The 20694-nt window shown below is 45.7% G+C and overlaps 2 protein-coding genes and 1 long non-coding RNA gene across 5 annotated transcripts in view; 2 read left to right on the top strand and 1 right to left on the bottom strand.

Moving 5' to 3' along the window:
* Window positions 1-20694, top strand: part of LOC144163097 (uncharacterized) — a 109336-nt gene that overhangs the window by 1154 nt on the left and 87488 nt on the right. For both annotated transcript variants that reach the window (XM_077693899.1, XM_077693898.1), the window contains exons 2-4: window positions 2392-2556; window positions 16117-16241; window positions 18074-18207. In XM_077693899.1, the coding sequence (XP_077550025.1) occupies window positions 2445-2556; window positions 16117-16241; window positions 18074-18207 (371 nt within the window). In that variant the 5' untranslated portion in view covers window positions 2392-2444. The remainder of the gene's footprint in view (window positions 1-2391; window positions 2557-16116; window positions 16242-18073; window positions 18208-20694) is intronic.
* The window catches only part of LOC144163102 (facilitated trehalose transporter Tret1-like), a 65734-nt gene that overhangs the window by 33915 nt on the left and 11125 nt on the right, over window positions 1-20694 (bottom strand). The gene's annotated exons all lie outside the window — the stretch shown is intronic.
* Window positions 10275-14081, top strand: LOC144162093 (uncharacterized). 2 transcript variants are annotated; one of them, XR_013320607.1, is made up of 6 exons: window positions 10275-11033; window positions 12140-12223; window positions 12981-13044; window positions 13146-13278; window positions 13409-13504; window positions 13927-14081. It is a non-coding gene; the product is annotated as an uncharacterized LOC144162093 (long non-coding RNA). The 2 variants fall into 2 exon arrangements; XR_013320608.1 differs by lacking the exon at window positions 10275-11033 and adding an exon at window positions 11041-11209.

Genomic DNA, 20694 nt, shown 5'->3' with positions numbered 1-20694 from the left:
TCGGTGTTTTTGCTACCTACTTCATTACTTGAAAATTATGCGTACCGATATAAATTGTCTGTTCGTTCTGCGCGTCGGCATTATTCAAAACGACACCTCGGGTTCTCATCGAGGAACGCCATAACATTATTCACTACTTTTCGCCGTGATATTAATTGCTACTTAGGGCCTTCCGAATACTTTTGTCACTTATGAACGGGTGTTCAACCACTGAAAAACAATCAGCTCCTGTTTGGTTGTTGACCCTGTCCTTCCGCTCCACTGGGCATCTGCAAGGTGGCCCTTTTCTGATGTCGGCAAAAAGTGAAAAGGCTCAAGTGTATTCGGGATTTCGGCGCATGCTGCACATCCCCAGATAATCAAATTTAATCCGAAGCTTTCAACTACGGCGCGCCTAATCGCCTGTGGAGAATCCGCGCGTTAAAACCTCATAATCAATCAGTTCAAGCCGACCTTGAAGAATTGCTCCGGCCTTGGAGAAGTTTATCCCCGCATGCATGAATTCGACGCCTAACAGCACTCTTGATCTATTAGTAAGCCGGCAAATGTCCCTTTGAAAAAGGGTTTCTCAAAAGTAGCGAATAATTTTACGGCATTCAATGGGAACCCGAGGTGCCATTTTTACGAATGCGACGGGTAGAGCGAACAGACAATTTATATGGGTACGCATATCTATCATTTTTAAGTAATGAAGTAGGCAGCAAAAACACCGAAATAATTTCTTTTATTAAACTTGGAAATCGCCTACTTTATGGGCAGCGGAGAGAGAGCTGAAATATATGTTCAGTGGACAAATTACAAAATAAACAAGGTGAATAAAGGTTCGCTATTCATACAGCTGGCATTTAGCCGTCGGTAGAGCGGTACCGTGAGACTGTGCTTCGTACGTGCTTTATACGGGTCGCCGTTCGCAAGCCGCTAGTCTCATCGTCGATACACGATAAAGCACAAAACAAACAAATAAAACATTCCGCGCAAGTGTTTATCAGGACGCGAGAAGCACTTGCACCAAAGCCCGCGCAATCGTCCCGTTAGGCCCCAAACGTGCCATCGGAACGAAAGGAATGCTACAAACTCGTCGCTCTGCGGTGCTTCAGTGACCATCTCAGTACCGCTGCAGGGAGCGAGGAAATCGGCGTGCCTGCGAGTAAAACAGGACGCGCATGCGTGCCGCGCTGGTCTCGACAACAGGCGCCGGGCCTCCAGAGCGCGCATCGGTGGCTTTTGCCACGCGCTCGCGTGGTCTGCAAAATTAAGTCCCCGCCTGTACGTTAGGCCTAAACGTCTGTTTATCTGCGCTGCCTGCGCAGTCATTCAAGGTTGCGGAGTAAATAGTAGTCTTCGACGTATTTGCTTTATTCGGAAAGAAGTAGCAATGCCCGTTTCGTGTCGGTGGTACGCGTATATGTGTCAGCTGCCGTCTGCATTTACGTTTGGTTCAATTTAGGCGTTTTTTTTTTCCATTTGCATAGGCAAACAGTTCTTAAGCACGAAGTGCTGCATGGCACAGTTACGCCGCTTTCGGTACCAGTTACGCCGAACGCGGTCTTGCGGGAGAAGGAAAACCTTTGATAGAAAGACTGGAGCTTTTAAATGCAAATAGGGGGCATTAAATAATATTCTTTAAGCAGGTGTGTTGTGCATCTTGGAATGGGCCTTTGGCTTGAACTAAAGTATTGTTTTTGTTGAACGTTTTTGTTGAAACGTTTGTTGAACGGAACGTTTTTGTTGAACTGGGACACAAATTTTCTCCCTACTGTATAACCAGCATAAACTATGGGCCTGCCCTAACAGGCATTCTGGAGTCTCTTGGAGTCTCACCAACTGCGTCGAGCTAAATTTTAATGGAGCAGTGTATAGTTCAGGTAGAAATATTTTGGATTCTGACTGTTGAGCAATAAAAGCAAGGGACGCAGCGACGATTGGACCATGACCAATCACTGCCATCATAGTGACTGGACCCGGCTGGTTGCCAATCGCTTATGTCACTTGTCATTAAGTAGGATTAACATGTCTGTCCCACGTATATTTGGGTGTATTCTAGTTTGCTTATCTCTCAGTAAACCCTCTGACATCTCGTGCTACTGCGAAACCATAGAATTTTGTGGCCACAGTTGTTCATGAAGCAGGGACTAGGTAATGTTTCTGGCTACAAAATTTTGCTACGTCGTTTCTTGGGAGAGAGGGCTGACTTGGCCTGCACAATTTTTGCACGCCTTCAAATTTCGTAAACACATTCAAACAATCAAATTCATGAGAATTCAAGCGCATGAATTAAAAGGATTGTGCAGTCGTTTCTTGGCCACTGTTGTATTAATTGTAAACGGCGTTTCAGTTGAACCTGCAACATTTTATTTGTATACACAGGTGGTTTTTTTTTTTTTTTTTTAGCCTCCTAAGGAGACCTGATCTAAGCGCGTCATAGCATCATCAAAGTGAGGACCATGAGTTCGGGTCCGGGGCATCAGCGCTCAGCACCAACTGCTCGTGTCCCCTGCCTGAACCGTCCTTATGGAACTGAACATGCAGCCTCCAACAGCACCACAACACCGTCAGGTACGTGGATTGTGAAAAGAATGACAGAACAAAAAAGTTGACCACGTATGTGCTCCTTTCATTAAAAATGTCGAAGAAAAACGATAGTCGACTGGCGCCCCTGCAAAGTAAAGGCCTCCCTTCTCTTTCTCGCTCATCTCTCATGCTGTTCCTCTTCCGTTTTGTTCCTCCCAAGATAACACGCTAGACGTTTGCTCAATTCAATTTAAATTTATCGCGTTCCACTCCTCCAAGTCGGGTGCCTCGATGCCAGCGCTGCCGTGAGGCAGAGACGCGCGTGAATCAAGGCCCCCTACTACAACGTTTATAGAACCATGTTGCCCTACTCCACGAGCGTTCCAAACGGAACCTGGAACCTATCTAGTGGAACCTTTCGTTGCATTTGCCGTTTGAATTTTTAAATGCCGCCAGGTAGCACGGGCAACAGCAGGTGATGGTTTTCTGCAGTTGATGTAGTATTCTATTTACTATCGCAAAAACCGAGCATCCGTGAATGATTTAATAAAGCGGCACTGCAAATATCACTCATGTATTGATATTCTGCCTTCTATTTGCATAATGTCTTGTTCTTGTTCAACAATGCTGACATGAACACTGACTTAGATGTTTATATTTGGCTGTGGGTATATAAGACTACTGCGCAGCTTCTGTTTCACTTTGGCCGGGTGGCTGAATCAAGTCACAGACATACAGACAGACCAAAATTTCTGTGTTTAAGTAGCCCAAGAAAGACTAACGGTCTTTAAAAAAAAGAGGCTTGCCGAGGTATAAGTACCCTGGCTAGTTTGTAACACCTGTATTTTTTGAAGAGGCAATTTTCGCTCCCTTCTTTTGCCAGGATAAGGTCCGTGGGGGCTCAGTTTTGAAGCAGAGATTTTGCGTGTTGCTGGTGTAATGGCTCTGTCACCGTGCCTTCCGGGGAAATGTGGTTAGGAAGAGGTTAGGGGGGGAAGGGAAGATAGAGAGGGTGCCCGAGAAAATGCCCTGGAAAGCTTCAGTGTGTGCGACTGAGGAAAAGGCTCAAAGTAAGCTGTAACAATGTTGGTTCTTTCTGGTATTTGAGCTGTTACATCTTCCTCGTCCTTTATGGATGTAATTATGTGAGAGTGTAGTTGATAATTATTAGTGACGTTGGTAGCAACTTGTTTGCTTTGTTTGCCTCTCCCTTAGCGAGCTTTCCTGCAAATAGCTTGTTTGAAGCCTACCCTTAGCTTGTGCTTAGTTGTCTATGAAGAGACGTGCGGGGGTAGGTTGGGGAACAATGCACTGGATTTAGGTGTGTGGCGTTCTAAAGCATTGCATGATAAAAAAAAACCTTCCTTTGCAAGACCATGAGCCAAGTGGATGGTTTATATCCCAAGTAGCACAGAACATTAGAATAACGTTATCTGGAAGTTGCTAAAGTTTAAATAACTTTAAATGTTACGAGGCAATGTTTATGTAACGTTTAAAAAAAACATTCAATGTTTATGTTATGTTAGAAACGTTATTTTTACGTTGAAAACAAACATGTATGTTAACGTTTTGTTCCCAACATTTATTTAACGTTTACGAAACAACTTAAAACCAATGTTAGAAATACTAATGTTATTACAATGCTCATACTCAACATTAAAGTAATGTAAATATACAAACATTATAATAACGTTCAGGACATGTTCAGGAAACAACTTATCACCAATGTTAGAAATGGTAACGTTATTAAAATGCTCAGGACTCAACATTAAAGAAATGTACAAATTGAAACATTATAATAACGTTCAGGGCATGTTCACGGCAGAACATTAATGGGATGTAAAAATGTAAACATTATTATAATGTTAAGAAGTAACTGAAAAGCAACGTTATAGGTAACATCTTTATTGCAACATTATTACAATGTTCAAGTTATAACGTTGAAGTAACTTTAGAAATTTAACGTTATTAAAATGCTCGAGGTAATACTGTCAGGTGACATAACAAATCTGAACATAAGCATAACATTTAAGTTACAACGGCAGGGTGATGTTATGCTTGAAGCATTAACGAAATGTTCAAACTAATTGCACAATACAACTGGCTTTTACCAAGGTCTTCAGGGGTACAGGGGGTCAAAACAAGTCCTCCCCCCGAAATTTCTCGTGAGGGAGGTGGGGAGGGGGGGGGGTTATCTAGGACGGGTGATTCGCGCTAACGTGAATCGCACGCGCCAGATAACGCTTCCAGGCTCCAGCAAGTACCAGGCGGTTCTTCTGGCTCCCTCTTCTCCATTTTGACATATTAAAAAAGGGGGGGGGGGATATTTCGGGTTGTTTCCTTATTTCACATATATAGAACTTTGCATCTCGTGCCGTCGGCGTGTCACTCGCCGCGGTGGCTCAGTGGCTAAGGCGTTGCGCTGCTGAGCACGAGGTCGCGGGTTCGATTCCCGGCCGCGGCGGCCGCTTTTCTGATGGAGGCGAAAAGCAAAAACGCCCGTCTGCACGAGATTTCGGCGCATGTTAAAGATCCCCGGGTGGTCAAAATTAGTCCGGAGCCCTCCACTACGGCGCGCCTCATCGGCTGCGTTGCGTCGGCGCGTTAAACCATACAATCAATCAATCAATCAACCGTCGGCGTGTCGCCACCGATTCTGGTATCTTTGGCGTGTCTTCCGCGGCCAACTTCCAGCTCGTTTGAGCAGCTCTGGCGGCTCGGGCCAACAGTTCCTAATAGTAAAATGACCAGTCTTAAGCAGACAATCCGGTGGAAGCCCCGTGCTCGTTCAATCAGTCACGTATACATTTTTTGTACCAAGGATCGGCACACCTAAGAGGCCACCTTTTTATCTTCTTTTCCGCGACCGACGCGTGCCTCTCTCAGCTTTTCGTTTTAATCTTTTCCACAGCCTTCACGCAACCTCCGTTACCTCCCGTCACAGCTCCTAAAGCATGCGTTGCGCCATGGAAACTAGGTTCGATGAAGTATCACAAGCCTTGGTCGATGATTGGAGAGACAATTAAGGAGGACAGATGTCTGTTTGGGCCCCTGACATTAGAAAGATCAAAGCTCTAGTCAATGTGCAGGGATAGGCAGCTGTTTGAAATTGTTCCGAATGCGTAAATGTGCCGCGCTCCACTTCTTCAACTCGCGAGCCCTGGCGTAACATATGTTCTGACCTGAAATAGGGTCCCCGCTTGTTACATTGTTAAGTTGGTTGAAAGAGTATGCACAATCACCTATCTCAAATTAGGCTTGAAATAAAGAAAAAGGACGCTCTAGGCGAATGAAACCAACTGTCTGTTCTTAGCAGGCATCTTGACGAAGAGACAGAAAGGCAGTTTAGGGGGGTCAGCTTTACGGGTGGGGGCGGGAAGGGAGGCTAAAAAACACCTTCCCCCCCCCTTCCCCCCCCCCCCCCCCCCCCCCCCCGATATAAAATACTGGCTACGCCAATGCTTTTAAAAATCGCAGCCACATTATTTCAGTGCTTGACTGCATTTTGACGCCAGAGATGTGCTGAGACAAATGTTGTAAGTGTGTATGCGTGCGTGTTTATTTTGTGTTATGAGCCCAGCCCAGCCCAGGACATGGGCAGGCCAACGTGTTGAGGAGGATAAATTACAGCGCCAATCGTGTCATCAGTTGTGGTTTTGGCCGCTGCGAGTCCGCGCGAAACATTTCTCAGGCAAGGCGATTTTCCCCTCAGTTGCCTTTTGTTCCCTCAGAGGAATAGCTCCGTCAACAACCGGTCCCATTCATGACCAGTCCTATTGTTGCCCACCGCCGCTCCCCTCGTTTTGCAAGGCGTGTTTCATGGGGGTGCGCGCGGCGGGTGGGGGCTTGCTCCCCCTCTCAAGACCTGCAGGGGAAGTGCGTCAAAAGTCTGTTCTTGTGTCTTGTATTCTGGCGTGAGGCTGCCTGGTATTTTTCTTTTCTGTCATCTGCACCGAGCGCAAGAAAGAGCGACAGCACAGAGCAGCAGAAGGTGTTTTGCGTCGTCGAGAAATACAAATACACTTGTTGCCGGGAAACAACGATTTGCAAGTCAAATGCAGGTTACTTCAAATATACACGAAAGCACGCTTTTAACTATTTTCAGTAAGCATCATGAAGTTAAATTTTTTTAGGAATTGACTAGGAATGATTAAGAATGAATTACTATAGATGAATGAATGAATGAATGAATGAATGAATGAATGAATGAATGAATGAATGAATGAATGAATGGAATAATGAATGAATGACTAGGTATGAATAGGAATAGAAAAAAAAATGAATAGGAATTGACAGTGTTATGTGTAATTTTTACATCCCTGTCACGTTTGCACCGCAAATTCTCCGCTATTGAAGCCGAAAACAAAAATGTGAGAGCTGCTTCTTATCAATGTGGCGATCGAATTAACACCCATTGGATGATTTGGTAGATCTGTAACGAACTCATACCTACAGTGAAAGCCAGAGTTGCCCTGCGCATGCAACGCGAGACTGCGACACCGCAGTTTCGCGTTATTTTGTTTCGTATTAGCCATATAAAGTACAACAGCATTGTTATGGTGCATCAGCCACAGAGGAAGAAGACACGAACGCCAGTGCCTAGCCTGCTCGCCCGTGTGCTAAATTGTAGCCAAAACGAGACGCTGGGCGCGCTCAGATCTACTCTGAGGTGTAAAAGGAAGTAGCCGAAGCTCTGGCGTTCTTGGTCTGCGCGGAGCCTTCTGTTCTGTAAATACGCCTTGTTGGTTGATGGGTTGTATTAACGCGCCGATGCAACGCAGGCGATGAGGCGCGCCGTAGTGGAGGGCTCCGGATTAATTTTGACCACCTGGGGATCTGTAACGTGCGCCTAAATCTCGTACGCACGGGCGTTTTTGCTTTTCGCCTCCATCGGAAAAGCGGCCGCAGCGGCCGGGAATCGAACCAGCGTCCTCGTGCCCAGCAGCACAACGCCTTAGCCACTGAGCCACCACGGCGGGTGTAAATACACCTTGTAAATACATCTTCGTTTCACGTTTTCCTCTCTGTAACATTTTGGTGGCGGTTGCTAACCATATATCCATGCTCCTGCCTTGAACCTATACGAGCGCGTAAGTGCTCACAATCGATGATACCCTACGCTCACGCTCGCGCTACAAACGGCTAGCCTCCTGGTTATAAGTTTAGTCGCGAAATCGACTTCATGATATCGATGGGCGGTGGACCCAAGTTGAAATCAAGCACCGGGACCCTTGCGAAGTATTTTTATTCCCTTGCGAAGTATCTAACCAAGCTGTACAGCCTTCCTTTGTAGCCGCATAACTGTATTTCTAGAGTGGATTTCAACTTATAACATCTACGCATATAAACTGCACTCCGCTGTCGCTCCGATTCCTCCCCACAGCGCTGCGCTGGCAGGCACGATTGCTGCCTAAATATTTTGATGGCTGCTGCTGCGATGTTGTTAATTCACTGCAAAAGCTATAATGTTTGACAACTTTGGATTTTTTGTTGGATTTTTTCTGTACCCGCTCCTGCAATGTCCCAGGCATGGGACAGCAGTATTTGTAAATAAACTGTATTACCTTTGATGAAACTTCATAAAAATATTTAGGCGACGAAATTGAAACTCTGAAAACTTCCCTTTGCGGCAGACGTAATCAATTCGTCAATTTTGATGCAAGCCTAGGTTTATCCGCCGTGTAAAAGCACGCACCACGTCGAAATACAGAGTTACGCGTACAGTGAAACCTGTATGTAAAGAAGTTGATAAAATTTCAAAATTTTCGTTACATGCAGGTTTTCATTATATGCAAGTTTAGATTTAAGGCACCCGTAAATGAAGCAGAAACTAAATCAAAATACTTGACATCAGGGATAGTGAACTCTCCCTTCAAGAATTTATTTCAGAGTGAAAAAATGCTCTATTTGCGGCTTCTGCTTTCCACGAAGTTTTTCAGTACACGGCAGTCCAAAGAATCAAGGTCACTTATACCCCTGTATCGCAAGCGTAACGTAACTATCAATTTTGCCTTTTGACACTCTTCGCTGCTTTAACCAGTTTCAAGGAGCAAACGTGTGCTGAAAGGGCGCCTTTTCGCGAACTTGATGCTATTTAATTGTGCACTCAAACTTTTTGAGAAGGTGCTAGCTGGGATGCTGTACCGAACGACAACGTTGATCCTATTTGCCTGCGGAGACGGCACCTGAAATTGCGAGCTTGTCTTGAAAAGACAATCTTTTCGTTTTCTAGTAGCAGAACTCATCACCAACCAACCTACACCTCAGAAATCAGTGGAGACGCGCGAATATACACACCGACAGTTGGGCCTAGCACCTAACCGACACCACACTCACATTGGAAACACACGGTAGTTTGCAGCGCGGGCAATGTTTGCTAAATTAGTGCATGTCTCCAGCCAATTTTCAGAAAAAGTGCAAAAAACGATGGCTCATCAGCGTATCGACTTCGTTACATGAAGATGTAACTGTTGCCATGCCTTCGTTATATAGACGTCAGGTCGAAAACGCATCGTTTTCAATGAGGCTGGCAATGGGGATTTGAAAAACTTTGTTAAATCCAGGAATTCGCCACATAAAAGTTAGTTACATCCTGGTTCAACTGTAATTGAAATGACTCCTCTTTTCCCATTTTGTGCCTTGCAGACATTGTGCTAACTCAAAGCCCGAATTCTTCTCACAGGCAAGGGCAAGACGATTAGGAAGTATTCGAGTCCTCATAATCAGCCGAAGCGCAATATTTAGCCTCCAATTACGCGAACTTCGTTTAAAACCTTGAGTTGCGTTTGTTGTTGAAAAGCTGCGTACCCATATTTTTCCCATCATCGTGTGCGGCGTAAGGACACGAAGCCCTCGAAAAATGGGGAGGGGGAGGAAGAGGGGGGGGGGGGGGGGGGGGGGGGGGTGGGGGGTCGAGCCTTTCAGCGCCCCCTTTGTTGGCGCCTATGCCATCGAGCTAATTTGAAACGAATCATCCGATCACAGTGCTTCCTGTTACTGCTATGACGGGGTCTGGGACATTTCGGTGAAGCACGTTTCGGCGCATGGGCTTTCCATGCACGGACTTCTCGGTTCAAAGGCATTTCGATGCGAAAACATTTTGAAGAACAGATATGGTTACTCGTAGTGTGCTCCTAACGTGCCACGATGGAAGAAGACAACGACGGTAGAAAACGACGACGAAGCGCGTGCAGTTTTCTGGAAACAGCGGTAATAAGACAACGCCAGCGGTGCGCTAGCTGTCTCGAGCAGGTCATGTAAAATATATTTATTTGTTGGTACTAGCCACCTACTTCGGTCTGGTTCTTGTATGCCTTATTTGCTTTGAACGTATTGTTGTATTTTGATTTTGGTAAATCATATGTCGTGAATGACTATTTACTGCACTTACTGAATTTTTTTATTATATTAATGCCGCGTTTCAAAAGTTTATCTTACGATTTGTGTCCATTGTTAGGTTTTTCTTTAACACACTTTAAGCAACACCTATTATAAAGCAGATTTATTTTACTCGTTGCGGCTTATTTCCTATTAAGTTGTGGTTCTTTGGGCAGGGGAGAGATTGCTCTAGATTCACTCAGAAAACATTTTAGAAAACATTAGAAAGAGCAGTTTCTAGCCGTAATATCCCGTAATTTGCGTAATATTCCGTGATTTACTGTGAAATAATATCCTATTATTTCTAGTCGTGATCAGACTATGTAATTTTCGGAGCCGTTTAACGGGGGAAGGTGAAGAGGGGGGGGGGGGAGAGATGGACTCCATGTGCGAAGGCATTCCTGGCGAAGGCATGCTTTATCGGTGATCAGGCGAGAAATTACGTAATCGTGTTCGCTAATAGTGCTCAAGGCTGCAGGGGTAACTCGCTTGTTTAAAGCATACATGTACAAAAAAAAAACCCTTTTTTGTAGTTATGTGACCACACAGTTATTCCGTACGCACCAGCCGGACTGGTTAAGTTGCCCACAATTCTTTTTTCATCGACGCATGATATTTCTGACTAGTGAATCAAAACGTTTAAGTTCTAGTTTACAAAAAAAAATGCCACTGGTGTTTTTTTACAAATTTTTTCCCTACACCACTCGTATTTCATGTTTGGTTATGAAGCGTTCCTTGATCCGGGCATCACGATCAGTCTCGTTCAAAGTCAATCTTGTTCGCGAGTCCTCTTCATTCTGTTCGTTGAGACGAGCAGGTAAGGCTGTCTTCACTTTGCGATGTAAAAGGCGAACTTCGCGGCGCTGTCCCCAAGGGCGGGTGGAGAAGTGTCCCGTCGCATTGTGTGACGTTCCTTTGTGTAGCATCCCCCCACAGCTTTTTGTTCATTCAGACAGGTTTCAGCCGCAGACAGCGGCTGCGGAAAGTTGCTTGGAGATCCACTGCCTTCTCGCCCCATATGAGAGGGAAAGAAAAAAGGGCAAGGGCTCAAGGGGTCTTTTCTCGCCACTGCCGAGTGGACCCCGTGCGCACCCAGCTCCAGTCGTTACACCGGATCGTTTACCTGGAACACTGCAGTTGTAGACGTAAGTATATGCGCAAGCGCATGCTCGTTCAGTCGTAGCCTGTTCGATGGTGTTATATCTTTTTCCGTGGTCTGTCCAACCGAGGCCCGTTTATCGCTGGATATTCAAAACGAAGCGCCAGAGGCGGCGTTTGGGCAATGTAAGCGACATACAAGGAAGATGTGCAGGAGCAACTCGTGAGTATTTTCTTGCTTATAGGCCCGTGCACACTTGCGACGAACAACGAGACCGAACGACAAAACGGATCGCCGGGCGGCAAAAGTTTCCGAAATCGCGTCTCATCGTCGCAAGTGTGAACGGGCCTTATATGTTTGGTGAACTATATAGTAGGCAGTATTGATGGAAGAATCGATGTTACGGGTACGTTGCATGGAAACGATTTTTGTTCGTTGCATGGAAACGAGTTTTGCACGCTTTGTGCAAAGTAAAGTGAATTCGGATAACTAACCTCGCCCACACTCGAATGATCTTCACTTCAGCCGGGCAAGTGAGGTAGCGGCTTGGGCACGCGAAACAAAATAATGTGCGTGTCACGTTAGTTCGCTGTGCGAAATTTTGAAAAAAAAAAGCATTACGTTTGCCCCTAATTGCCTGGCGATGCGATAATTATGTTTGGAACGCCGGGGTTCCTTAACGTGAAAAAAAAAAAAAAGGGGGGGGGGGTGCAGCCAGTGCAGCTACTTCGGAATGTAGTCGATACAAATGCAAACGAACAGGTCAGAATGCACCCCTTGGTAGCCTATTTTGCCGCTGGTTAACTTAGACGGTATGACGGTGTACCTATCGCAAAAAGTTCGTCAGACTTCTGGGATATATTGTTAAAAGCTGCAAACCTGAGCCTTTTGTCGTAGCTTTCTTCGCAAGCGAGTAAGCAACCAGACAACCTGCGTGACTATACAGCCAACTTTGTTAGAAAGGGGCACTTGGAGGGCTGAAGGTGTCACAGAGGGTGGGAAAAAGTGCGCTGTTCGAGCACATGCGTTCGTTTGCGACTTACATTTCTGAAATGCATTAAGCAGCATAGCGCGTTCTTGAGTTGTGAGAAATGCACCCCAAAAGGCTGGTAAATAGCAGCTGGTAAAGAGTCGAAGTCACTTTCATTGCAGGCTATGGTTTTCAAGATACCCTCAAACCGGGAAAGCCGCGGAGTTCATCGACGATGAGTGCCAATCCCGAGACCATAGAAACTGGTAAGTAAATATTGCTCAATTGTGTAAATGGCTAGCGGGTTTAGCGAATCAAAATGGAAAAGTGAATTAAATCGATAACGCACAGCACAACAGGAGCTGGAATGACCAGGGCAGGTGCCACTTTCAACTAAGCCGATAAAGATCCGAAGGGGGGAATTGGGGTTAAGAGGTGTTGGAGGTACTTGGTCATGCTAGCGATCACCCACTCCCTCTAAAGGGAGCCGTTCCGCCCAAAAGAGGTCACTCTGGATACAGAATTTTGCCTACTGCGAGTATTTATCAGAAGTTTGGAACCAACACGCTTTCATTGGGGCCGCATTGATCATGCACAGCCGTCGTCCGCCGAAATAAAACCGACATGCTTCGAGCAAAAAGGCTAGTTCTAGTACTGTTCATCGGTGGTGCGGTTTCGAACAGCTTGAATCAAAGGCTTTTACAGCCGTGGTTCCAGGCGCTCTTCCCAACTTTTGAAAAATCCTGTAAATGCTCAGCAGTGATGAATAACAGGGTGCGCTTCATATGACGAGGTAACAATGCCGAGCGTGAAAAAACAAAAACCATGGTTAAAGTGAACGCTAACAAATTTAGTGGCTGCAATGATACGCATGGCTTTGAATGAAAAACGGTACCTTCCTGCATTCGTGCAAAAAAAAAAAAAAAGAATGCCCGGGTTGTTGTAAAATGCTCAACTTCTTCCTCCTTTCTTCCCCTAGCCTGTTCCAAGCATGTATTAAACATGTCACACAACTCTTTTCAGTGCTGAGAAAGACTAGGATCGAAGTTGTTCGTTTATGAGTTCCCACTTCGGTTCCCTTTATTACGTAAGTAAACTTGGACCATTATACACATTCGTGTTTAATGGGTGTGTTCTTTTGTGTGAACCATCTGTAATACCTCTGTAGCACTTTGTGTTCTTTTTTAGGTGAAAGATCTGCCGGTCTGGAAGAGCAAACGTCGCTTCTACAACCAAGCGAATTTTCAGATGGGTTGTTTCGATTGAGGTAGCAGTCATCTATACAGTTGGACAGGAAGAAAAGAAGAAAAAGGTCCGAGAGGTTAGTATCCGTTCCCGAGTAGTATTTGGTGAGTGTAGAAAATTTCTGAGAGCGTATTTTGATTTGTTTTAGTAGTTCAATTTATGAACTGCTATGCAGCCCATAACTAGTCGCGCCCTATGCTTTCCAGCTGCTGCTGGTGTGACGCAGGTCGCAGTCGATAGCGGGCCACTTCATTGGTGACTGGATCCACTTTGCGAATATTGGGCTTACAGGAACTCACAAGGTAAGCAATAAACTAATATTCTCAAAATTTAATAGTGCATTTATATTTAAATATTTTCATCCTAATCTCTGCCTAATAAAAATACATGAACCATGCAGAAGACATAACACTCCGCTAGCGAGCGACTTTGATGAACAATCACTAACCTGTATAGGTTACTGACTCGGGAGATTCAAGTTGGGAGTCAGGTGACCCAAAATTTTGTGCGCTTGCTTTCTTCTGGTCATATGGTTAGCACGAGTTGCTGCGTAGCTGCTTGTTCAGTTGCTCTCCTTTTAGTGCGTGCGTGTGTGCATGTGCGTGTGTGTGCGTGTGTGCGCTCGTTAACTAAACAAATCCTTAGGCGGCGACTACTTTTTCGTGAAAAAACCGCCTACTGCCGCAGCGTACTGAAGTAGGAATTGTTTGCTTTTTCCACACAGACGCAGCCAGCCCCTGGATGGAACCTCCTATCCTGCACAGCAGCAGCAATGGAGTGTAAATAAAAAAAAATGTTGTAACCATGCAAAAATAAAATAAAATTTTATTTGAAATTTCACTTTTCCTTGTTATTTTGAAAATGCTTTAAAATATATCGTAACCGGCAAACGTGGATAACAGAAACAATGGTCCACGATACACATTCCACACGTTTGGCAAAACGTCACTGTAACGTTCCTGGTCCACATTCTGAAAAGGTTTTGCAACGTTAAAAGATTGTTTCAAGCGTGTTTTCTGCAACGTTAAGTAAATGTAAATCCAACATAATTACTATGTTGTCGAAATGCTTCCTCACAGTTCCAATAATGTTTGACGAAACGTTACTGTAACATTTTTTAGTTCTTAAAATGTTTTTGTAGGGTGCTTCTGCAACGTTAGGTAAACGTAACTCCAAAAGTACTTATGTGTTGTAGAAATGCTTTCTTACTGTTCGCATAACGTTTGGTGAAATGTGATGTAACGTTTTACATTGTTTTTAAACGTTTTTTGAACGTTATTAGCTTGTTCGCTGCAACGTTAGGGAAATATAACACTAACATTAATAATATGTTGTAAAAATGTTTTGTGGACGTTTAAATAATGTTTGACAAAACATTACTGTAACGTTTTTGATAACATTAGTTAAACATTTCAAAAAAATGACATTAAGAACATTGCTCTAACGTTAGCACCAAACAAAAAAAATACGTTCTTCTAATGTTTTGGTGCTACTTGGGATGTTCAGAAAGCTCTCGACGTGGATGTTGGGTGCGCTATTTATATTACCCTGTTTACTCGAATCTAGGCCGATTCTTTTTTTTTTTTTAAAGGCGTTTAGGATAGTTGGGGGTCGGCTTAGATTCGAGGATGTGGCTTTCCTGCCACCGCTAGACACTCAACGCCATCTCGCGGCCACAGGCTTGCAGCTGGCAGGTTTTCAATGGGGGCTCCCTTTTGCCTGTTTGAATGTTGTGAACCATATGTGGTGAACCCAGCTCTCAGCGTTCCGTGCTTGCTTGCGTATGTCGTCGGATGACCTCGAGAAGCCCCCGTGTTCACGGCACAATGGTAGCAGTACACCGCAGCTTTCAAGCGGTCTTGGAGGCCGAGAGAACTTGGAACCTCCAGCCACGGCATGACTTCGGAATCAGTCAGAAGAATGTGTGCGAATGGTGGAAGCAGCGGAACGAACTTTTCAACTGCGCCGCCAAGCGAATGGCCTTAACAGGACCCATGACAGCTCGACACTACAAGGTGGAGAAGGACGTCGCTGACTTTATCCGGCAGCAGAGAGGGTGGAATGCTAGTGACGACAGAGATAAGACAGGCGAAGGCGAGGGAGATCGCAAACATTCGAGGCGTCATGCGGGCTCAGTTCAAGGCCAGGAGGGGCTGGCTCGCTCGTTTTATGAAACGGTTCACGGTTTGGGCTCAGCCCGTGAGTGAGCACTGAACATGCTGCAACAAGCACCGCAAAAAAAAAAAAAAAAAAAATGCGTGTTGTAGTCTTGGTCCAGTGCCTTTTTTTTTTCTTTCGGCTTATATTCGAGGTAAGTTTTTTTTTTATTTTCTGACCTTCTGAATTTCAGGGGTCGGCCTAGATTCGAGTAAATACGGTATCTGCTGTGGTGCCTGCATTTGTGTGGGTTAGGAAAGCTTAAAGAAAGAAACATCAAACGTCTACCGCGCAGACCTCACGCACATTATGTGGAAGTGCCAAAAAAAACCACGGAGCAAGACCCCTCTACCCCGCATAGATATCAACCACCAAGAGCACTGGGAAACCCTGCTGCGCAGCTCTGATCCTCTAACGCAGCTACGCCTTGTCCAGATGGCCGAAGAAGCCGCCAGGGACCAAGATCTTCTGGCTGACTAACGCGGCAAAGAGTCCAAGCTCTCTACTTCTGGGCGAATAAAGTTCTTTCTCTCTCTCTCTGCTGCAGTGCTGCTCTCAGGTCTCTTTAGGTTCCCCCTCCTTCTGTTCTGACTGGGTCTTTCCAAGAAGTTTGGGCTCGGTTATATTCAGCATGCTTCTGCACGCGTGAAAAGGGACGTTGCAGGTGGTCGACTGTTGCCTGTTGCCGCACATTACACAAAGCGTTCTGGTGAATCTTGGCCGCTCGCAGTAGCGCTAGTGCTTCTCCCCCTCGCAGCTCCCCGGGGTACCGGCTCGCTGCTGGACGAGGTGGCCGCATTCAAGGCCCAGATGAGCACGCCTGAACTGCTCCGAGCTGCAAAGGAAGAGCTGATTCACTTGGAGATGGACCTCGAGTTCAAGGTGAGCTGGAGGGGGCCGGGAAGGGAACGCGGACGTACAGTCCGCACGCTAGCTTTCGCTGAAGTCAAGCCGTGGCTGACGAGGTTTCGGTGACAGGTACAGCCACACCAGTTTTGAGCATGGAATTGTGATTCGGGAGGCTGCGATCATGCAGTCGTTTTTGGCTGACGTTGCAACTCCTCTCAACTATTCATAACAAAGTTGTGCGGTCACTGACCAAGTCAAATGTACAGTTTTGACATTTCGGATGCCGTACGAGATCCTTGTTAATCCCATATGGATCCAATGTGTCAACATTGTCCATTTAACTTGGTCAGTGACTGCAACTTTGTTGCGAACTCACCACCTGACCAGACTGACTTTTGCCAAAACCTGGACTGTGTCTTTCCAACTATCTAGGATTTTGTTTTCTTGTCGTGCGTGTGGGTGTCTGTGTGTGTGTGTGCGTGCGCGTGCATGGGAAATGTACTGAAAAAGAAATGTTTTGGATAGAGCTAAAGAGGCTAGCAATGCCTCAAAAAAATGTCACTGGTTCGTGCGACGAGTTATGGACTGTGGTGTATGCTTGCTATTAGAAGAGTATGGTATCCGACAAAAGCTCTTGACTACTGAGTGGGTTGGTTGCATTTAGAGGAGATAGCCATAAAACAAGCAATGTTTGGAACAGAATGCTGGGCCTTTAACTGCTGATGAAATTGATTACAAGGCAGGATAGGCCAAAGTGCATGGACACAGACCACTATGAGCATGGCACTTTATTTTGAACCTTTCATGTCTTTGTCTGTTCTTGTACATTTTCCTTCATTGCTTTCATGGTGTCTTGCTGGGGACTTGACAGTTGCACCTCCCCACTCCCCTTTTTAGGTGAACTGGTGGAATTAGGTGCAATAAATGGACAAACGATGGCTTGCGAGAATCCTTTCAATGAAGCTGGCTGGAGTCGGTCAGAGCTAGAATTTATGGCATCTTGCCGTGTATTCCAAAGCGACTTTTTTGTCTTTCTTTTCGTGAGTCAGAGTTTACTTTCTTCACTCCAGTACCAGCTATGCTGTAATCAGGCTAAATGAACATACAATAGTTGCACTTCACTCTTTATTTTCAGTAAGGCCCTGTGAATTAAAAAGGAAATTACGTAGGTGCAGTTGCAGCGTCAAATAGTAAACCATTTTTAGCTAGGAAAAATTAAAGCCTGTCCACTCAGTGTGAAAGCTGTTGGAAGTGCAGAGCAGTGCTGTAGTACCGTTATATGCTCGCTGCTACCACCCGATGCAATTCAAGTTTCCCGCCTCCGCAGTGCTTACGCGCCCCCTGCCTGAAACTGCACCAGCGGGAGTTCTGCTCTTTCTGTGCTTGCTTTTCCTCCTGCATGTGACGGCGTTGCACTGCTCCCTTTTTCCGCTTACTGTCGTAAAAACCAACCCAATAAGGTTCCTAACTGAATGAATGCAGGCGCTGCTGGTTAATTACGTATATTTTGTCTCAAATGTACCTGCGGTTTTCTTTGCGCTAAACAGCAGGGAGATGTATGACAAGCGCCAGCAGTTCACGAGTTTCGAACACTTGTGACTATACAAACCTCTTGGCTTTCGAAGCCTCTGGGTTACGCCGCGACGATAGCCCCTACGACTGAGCTCCGGGTGGCTCTACTTGGGTCCAGCGAGCGAGCTACGATGGCAAGGCGAGCGCCAAAAGTGCTTTGCACTTAAAAGCCATTCATGTGGAGCAAGTGCCCTTGTATTCACATAAATCTTTGCTTGGCTGCTGCATACCAAACCGTACTTTGAATTGGAGAAGGTCGTGGCAGAGTGAGAACATTTTCTTTGCTCTCTCAGACCCATGAGGTGAACCGGTACAAAGCGCTCTTGGAAAACAAGACTGTTCGTGCAAGGGAGGCGATGCATGAGCGAGACAAGTTCAAGGATGAGTGCAAAGAGCTCCAGGAGGCCCGCCGAAAAGACGCGCTCAAGTAAGGCACGCCTGCGCCCTCACACTTTCTCGCCTTGTGCATCCGAGAACTCTGTGGTTGGTACGTGGGAAGCAAATGGCTCGCCTGCTGGCGAGTTGGGATCTCGGGAAGAGCCACAGTTTGAATCGCTTCTTGGAACGGGGCTTGAAAGAGGTTTGAGAGGAGGAGAGTTGAGTACAGCAGTCATCTTGGTGGTAGATTTCTTGAGGTGTGCGAATGCCAAGTAGTAACTTCCGAAGTGAATATCAAATCAAATTAAAAAAAAAAAGTTGAATATCGAATCGAATATCGAATATCAATGTTATTTTTTTCAACAGGCTTCGATTTTTCACAGTGTTTTGTGCAAATGCAGGAGCTACTTTGCATGTTTGGGGCACATGACATTCTTTTTCAATCCAGAGCTAGAGAACGCACTTTTCAACTCGCATCGGTGGCACTCTAGGAATCCGGAGCGGGCACGGTACACATTTGGGGGAGGAAAAAAAAAAGAAAAGAGACTTTCACTGGAGTTACCGTACTGCAATTATAGGCAACGACTGTACAGCGGCTCGTTACTCAGAAGCGAGCCCTTTGCCGGCACGAACAATAGGACGCCAAAACACGGCACAGCCCCAATCATGGACCACGATGAGGCACTTCTTTGGAAGCCCATGTGGGGCGTGAAGCAGGAATAATATGTAGTGAAAGGAAAGCTCGCACTACAGTCGCCGTGGACAAGCCTGCGCTATCCACTGTGGTCTAAAAAAACAAGTGAACACGCGGCAACCATACAGCAACAGCACTAAAAACAGCCAGAAACGCTTTTGATTTTAAATTGACGGAAGCACTGTCAAAATGCCGGCAAGCTTTACCGGAAGCTGCCCCAACATGTAAACATCCAGTTGCAGAATTCAAAATGGGGGCCAGAGCTGCCGCCGCCGGTTCGAAAACAAAAGATCTTATCGACGCAATCGCAGATGACGCCGTGCAGCGGGATAAAATTTACGGCTTCTGCAAGGCGCGCTCGTCGAAAGCGCGGTTTGGGTGAAACTAGCCGAGCAGACTGTGCAGTAACAGTGCGTTAGCGTGTGCCGACGTCCCTCGCTTTTGCGGAGCGAGGGAATGTTCAGAAACACCACTCGACATTAAAAAATTGAATAGTGGATATTCGATTCGAGAATCGAATTATTCGCGCAGGTACCATTTGATTCGTATTCGAGTATTCGCACACCCCTATGAATTTCTTGAGGTAGCCTGAAGAGGTCAATTGTGTGTATGTGCATCAGAGTTCAGAGTTTATTTATTTATTTTAGTACCCTAAGGGCCCGTGATGGGCTACATAGGGGGGGGGAGGAAGGGGTTAAAAACAAACAACACTATTTCACAGTAGAACGAGGCGTGACATACAGAATACATCCATCATTGATTGCTCTTCCTCGTGTCTTTTTTGTTTAACAGGGCATGTATTAACGCAAATAAATTAGTACTGCAACAGGGTTATGTATAAGGTGCTAGCAAGAGCAACTCGTAAGTTCAAAATCCACCGTAGTCAAATTGCAAAGCACACACAATAAAATCAAACATTTCCAAACTTTGTGCACGTGACAGGATTGCACTAGACAACTTAAAGGAGCCATGAAGACAAAATGCAAGTTTGTCTTATTCGAAAGATTTCGTGTTTTATAGTGCCCCCAGCGCTTGTCCGAATGCGGATGATGCTTTATTCACTGAGAAATTAATCAATTTAGGTAAAAATTTTGATTTTCCCGCTCAATCGTGCGTTTTCGTGGTCCCAAATGACATCACAGGAACCGACCGCTCTGCAGCCTAGGGTCCCTTGATTCACGCATCCGCTGTACAGGGTGGAGACACGTATGCGCTGGCACTGCCATTTTGGTCCACTTTCTCGCTGCAGAAACAAGTCATTGTATCAAAACCGAGCTAAAATTATCGCCGCAACGGGGTTAGCTGGCGAAGTTTGAATCATCTTATCTGTTTCGCGTTGCTGGGTCTCGTGGGAAACGAGAACAACGCTTTGTGCACGTTGACCCAACTGCAGCGGCACGGGACCGTCCAAAGGGTGTCTCCACCCTGTACGTTGGCGCTGGTACTGAGATACTTGCGCGTTTGTTTACGTTATTTAACCTAGATGGCGCCACCATACCGTGGCGTGTCGTTTTCAGCCTTTTTTTTTTCGTTCTGGAGAAAATGGTTTCGTGAAACATAGTGCTCGCTCGACAAATATATTCACGTAAGACACCGTCGCGTCAACCAATCGGCCAGTGTCGTCTGAGACAACCCCAAAGCCCCGCAGTTCTGTGCAGCTAAACAAGCATAGTGCGCGCAGTACCAACAACAGCAGTACGAAGCGGTGCTTCTATGTTTACATGTGCTTTCGTAATTTACACTTACCACCAATCTTACGGCTTTAAAAAGAATGTGCCCTAAATTTAAGCGCAAATAGTTAGTTCGGCAAGCTTTAAAGCTCTGCCTAATTTGCGTTTACTT

The sequence above is a fragment of the Haemaphysalis longicornis genome, unplaced genomic scaffold, assembly GCF_048455015.1.
Source record: "Haemaphysalis longicornis isolate Haplotype H1 unplaced genomic scaffold, Haemaphysalis longicornis Haplotype H1 scaffold_12, whole genome shotgun sequence".
NCBI classification, from domain to species: domain Eukaryota; kingdom Metazoa; phylum Arthropoda; class Arachnida; order Ixodida; family Ixodidae; genus Haemaphysalis; species Haemaphysalis longicornis.
The sequence above is the reverse complement of the archived record's forward strand: the minus strand, read 5'-3'. Positions and strand labels throughout refer to the sequence as shown.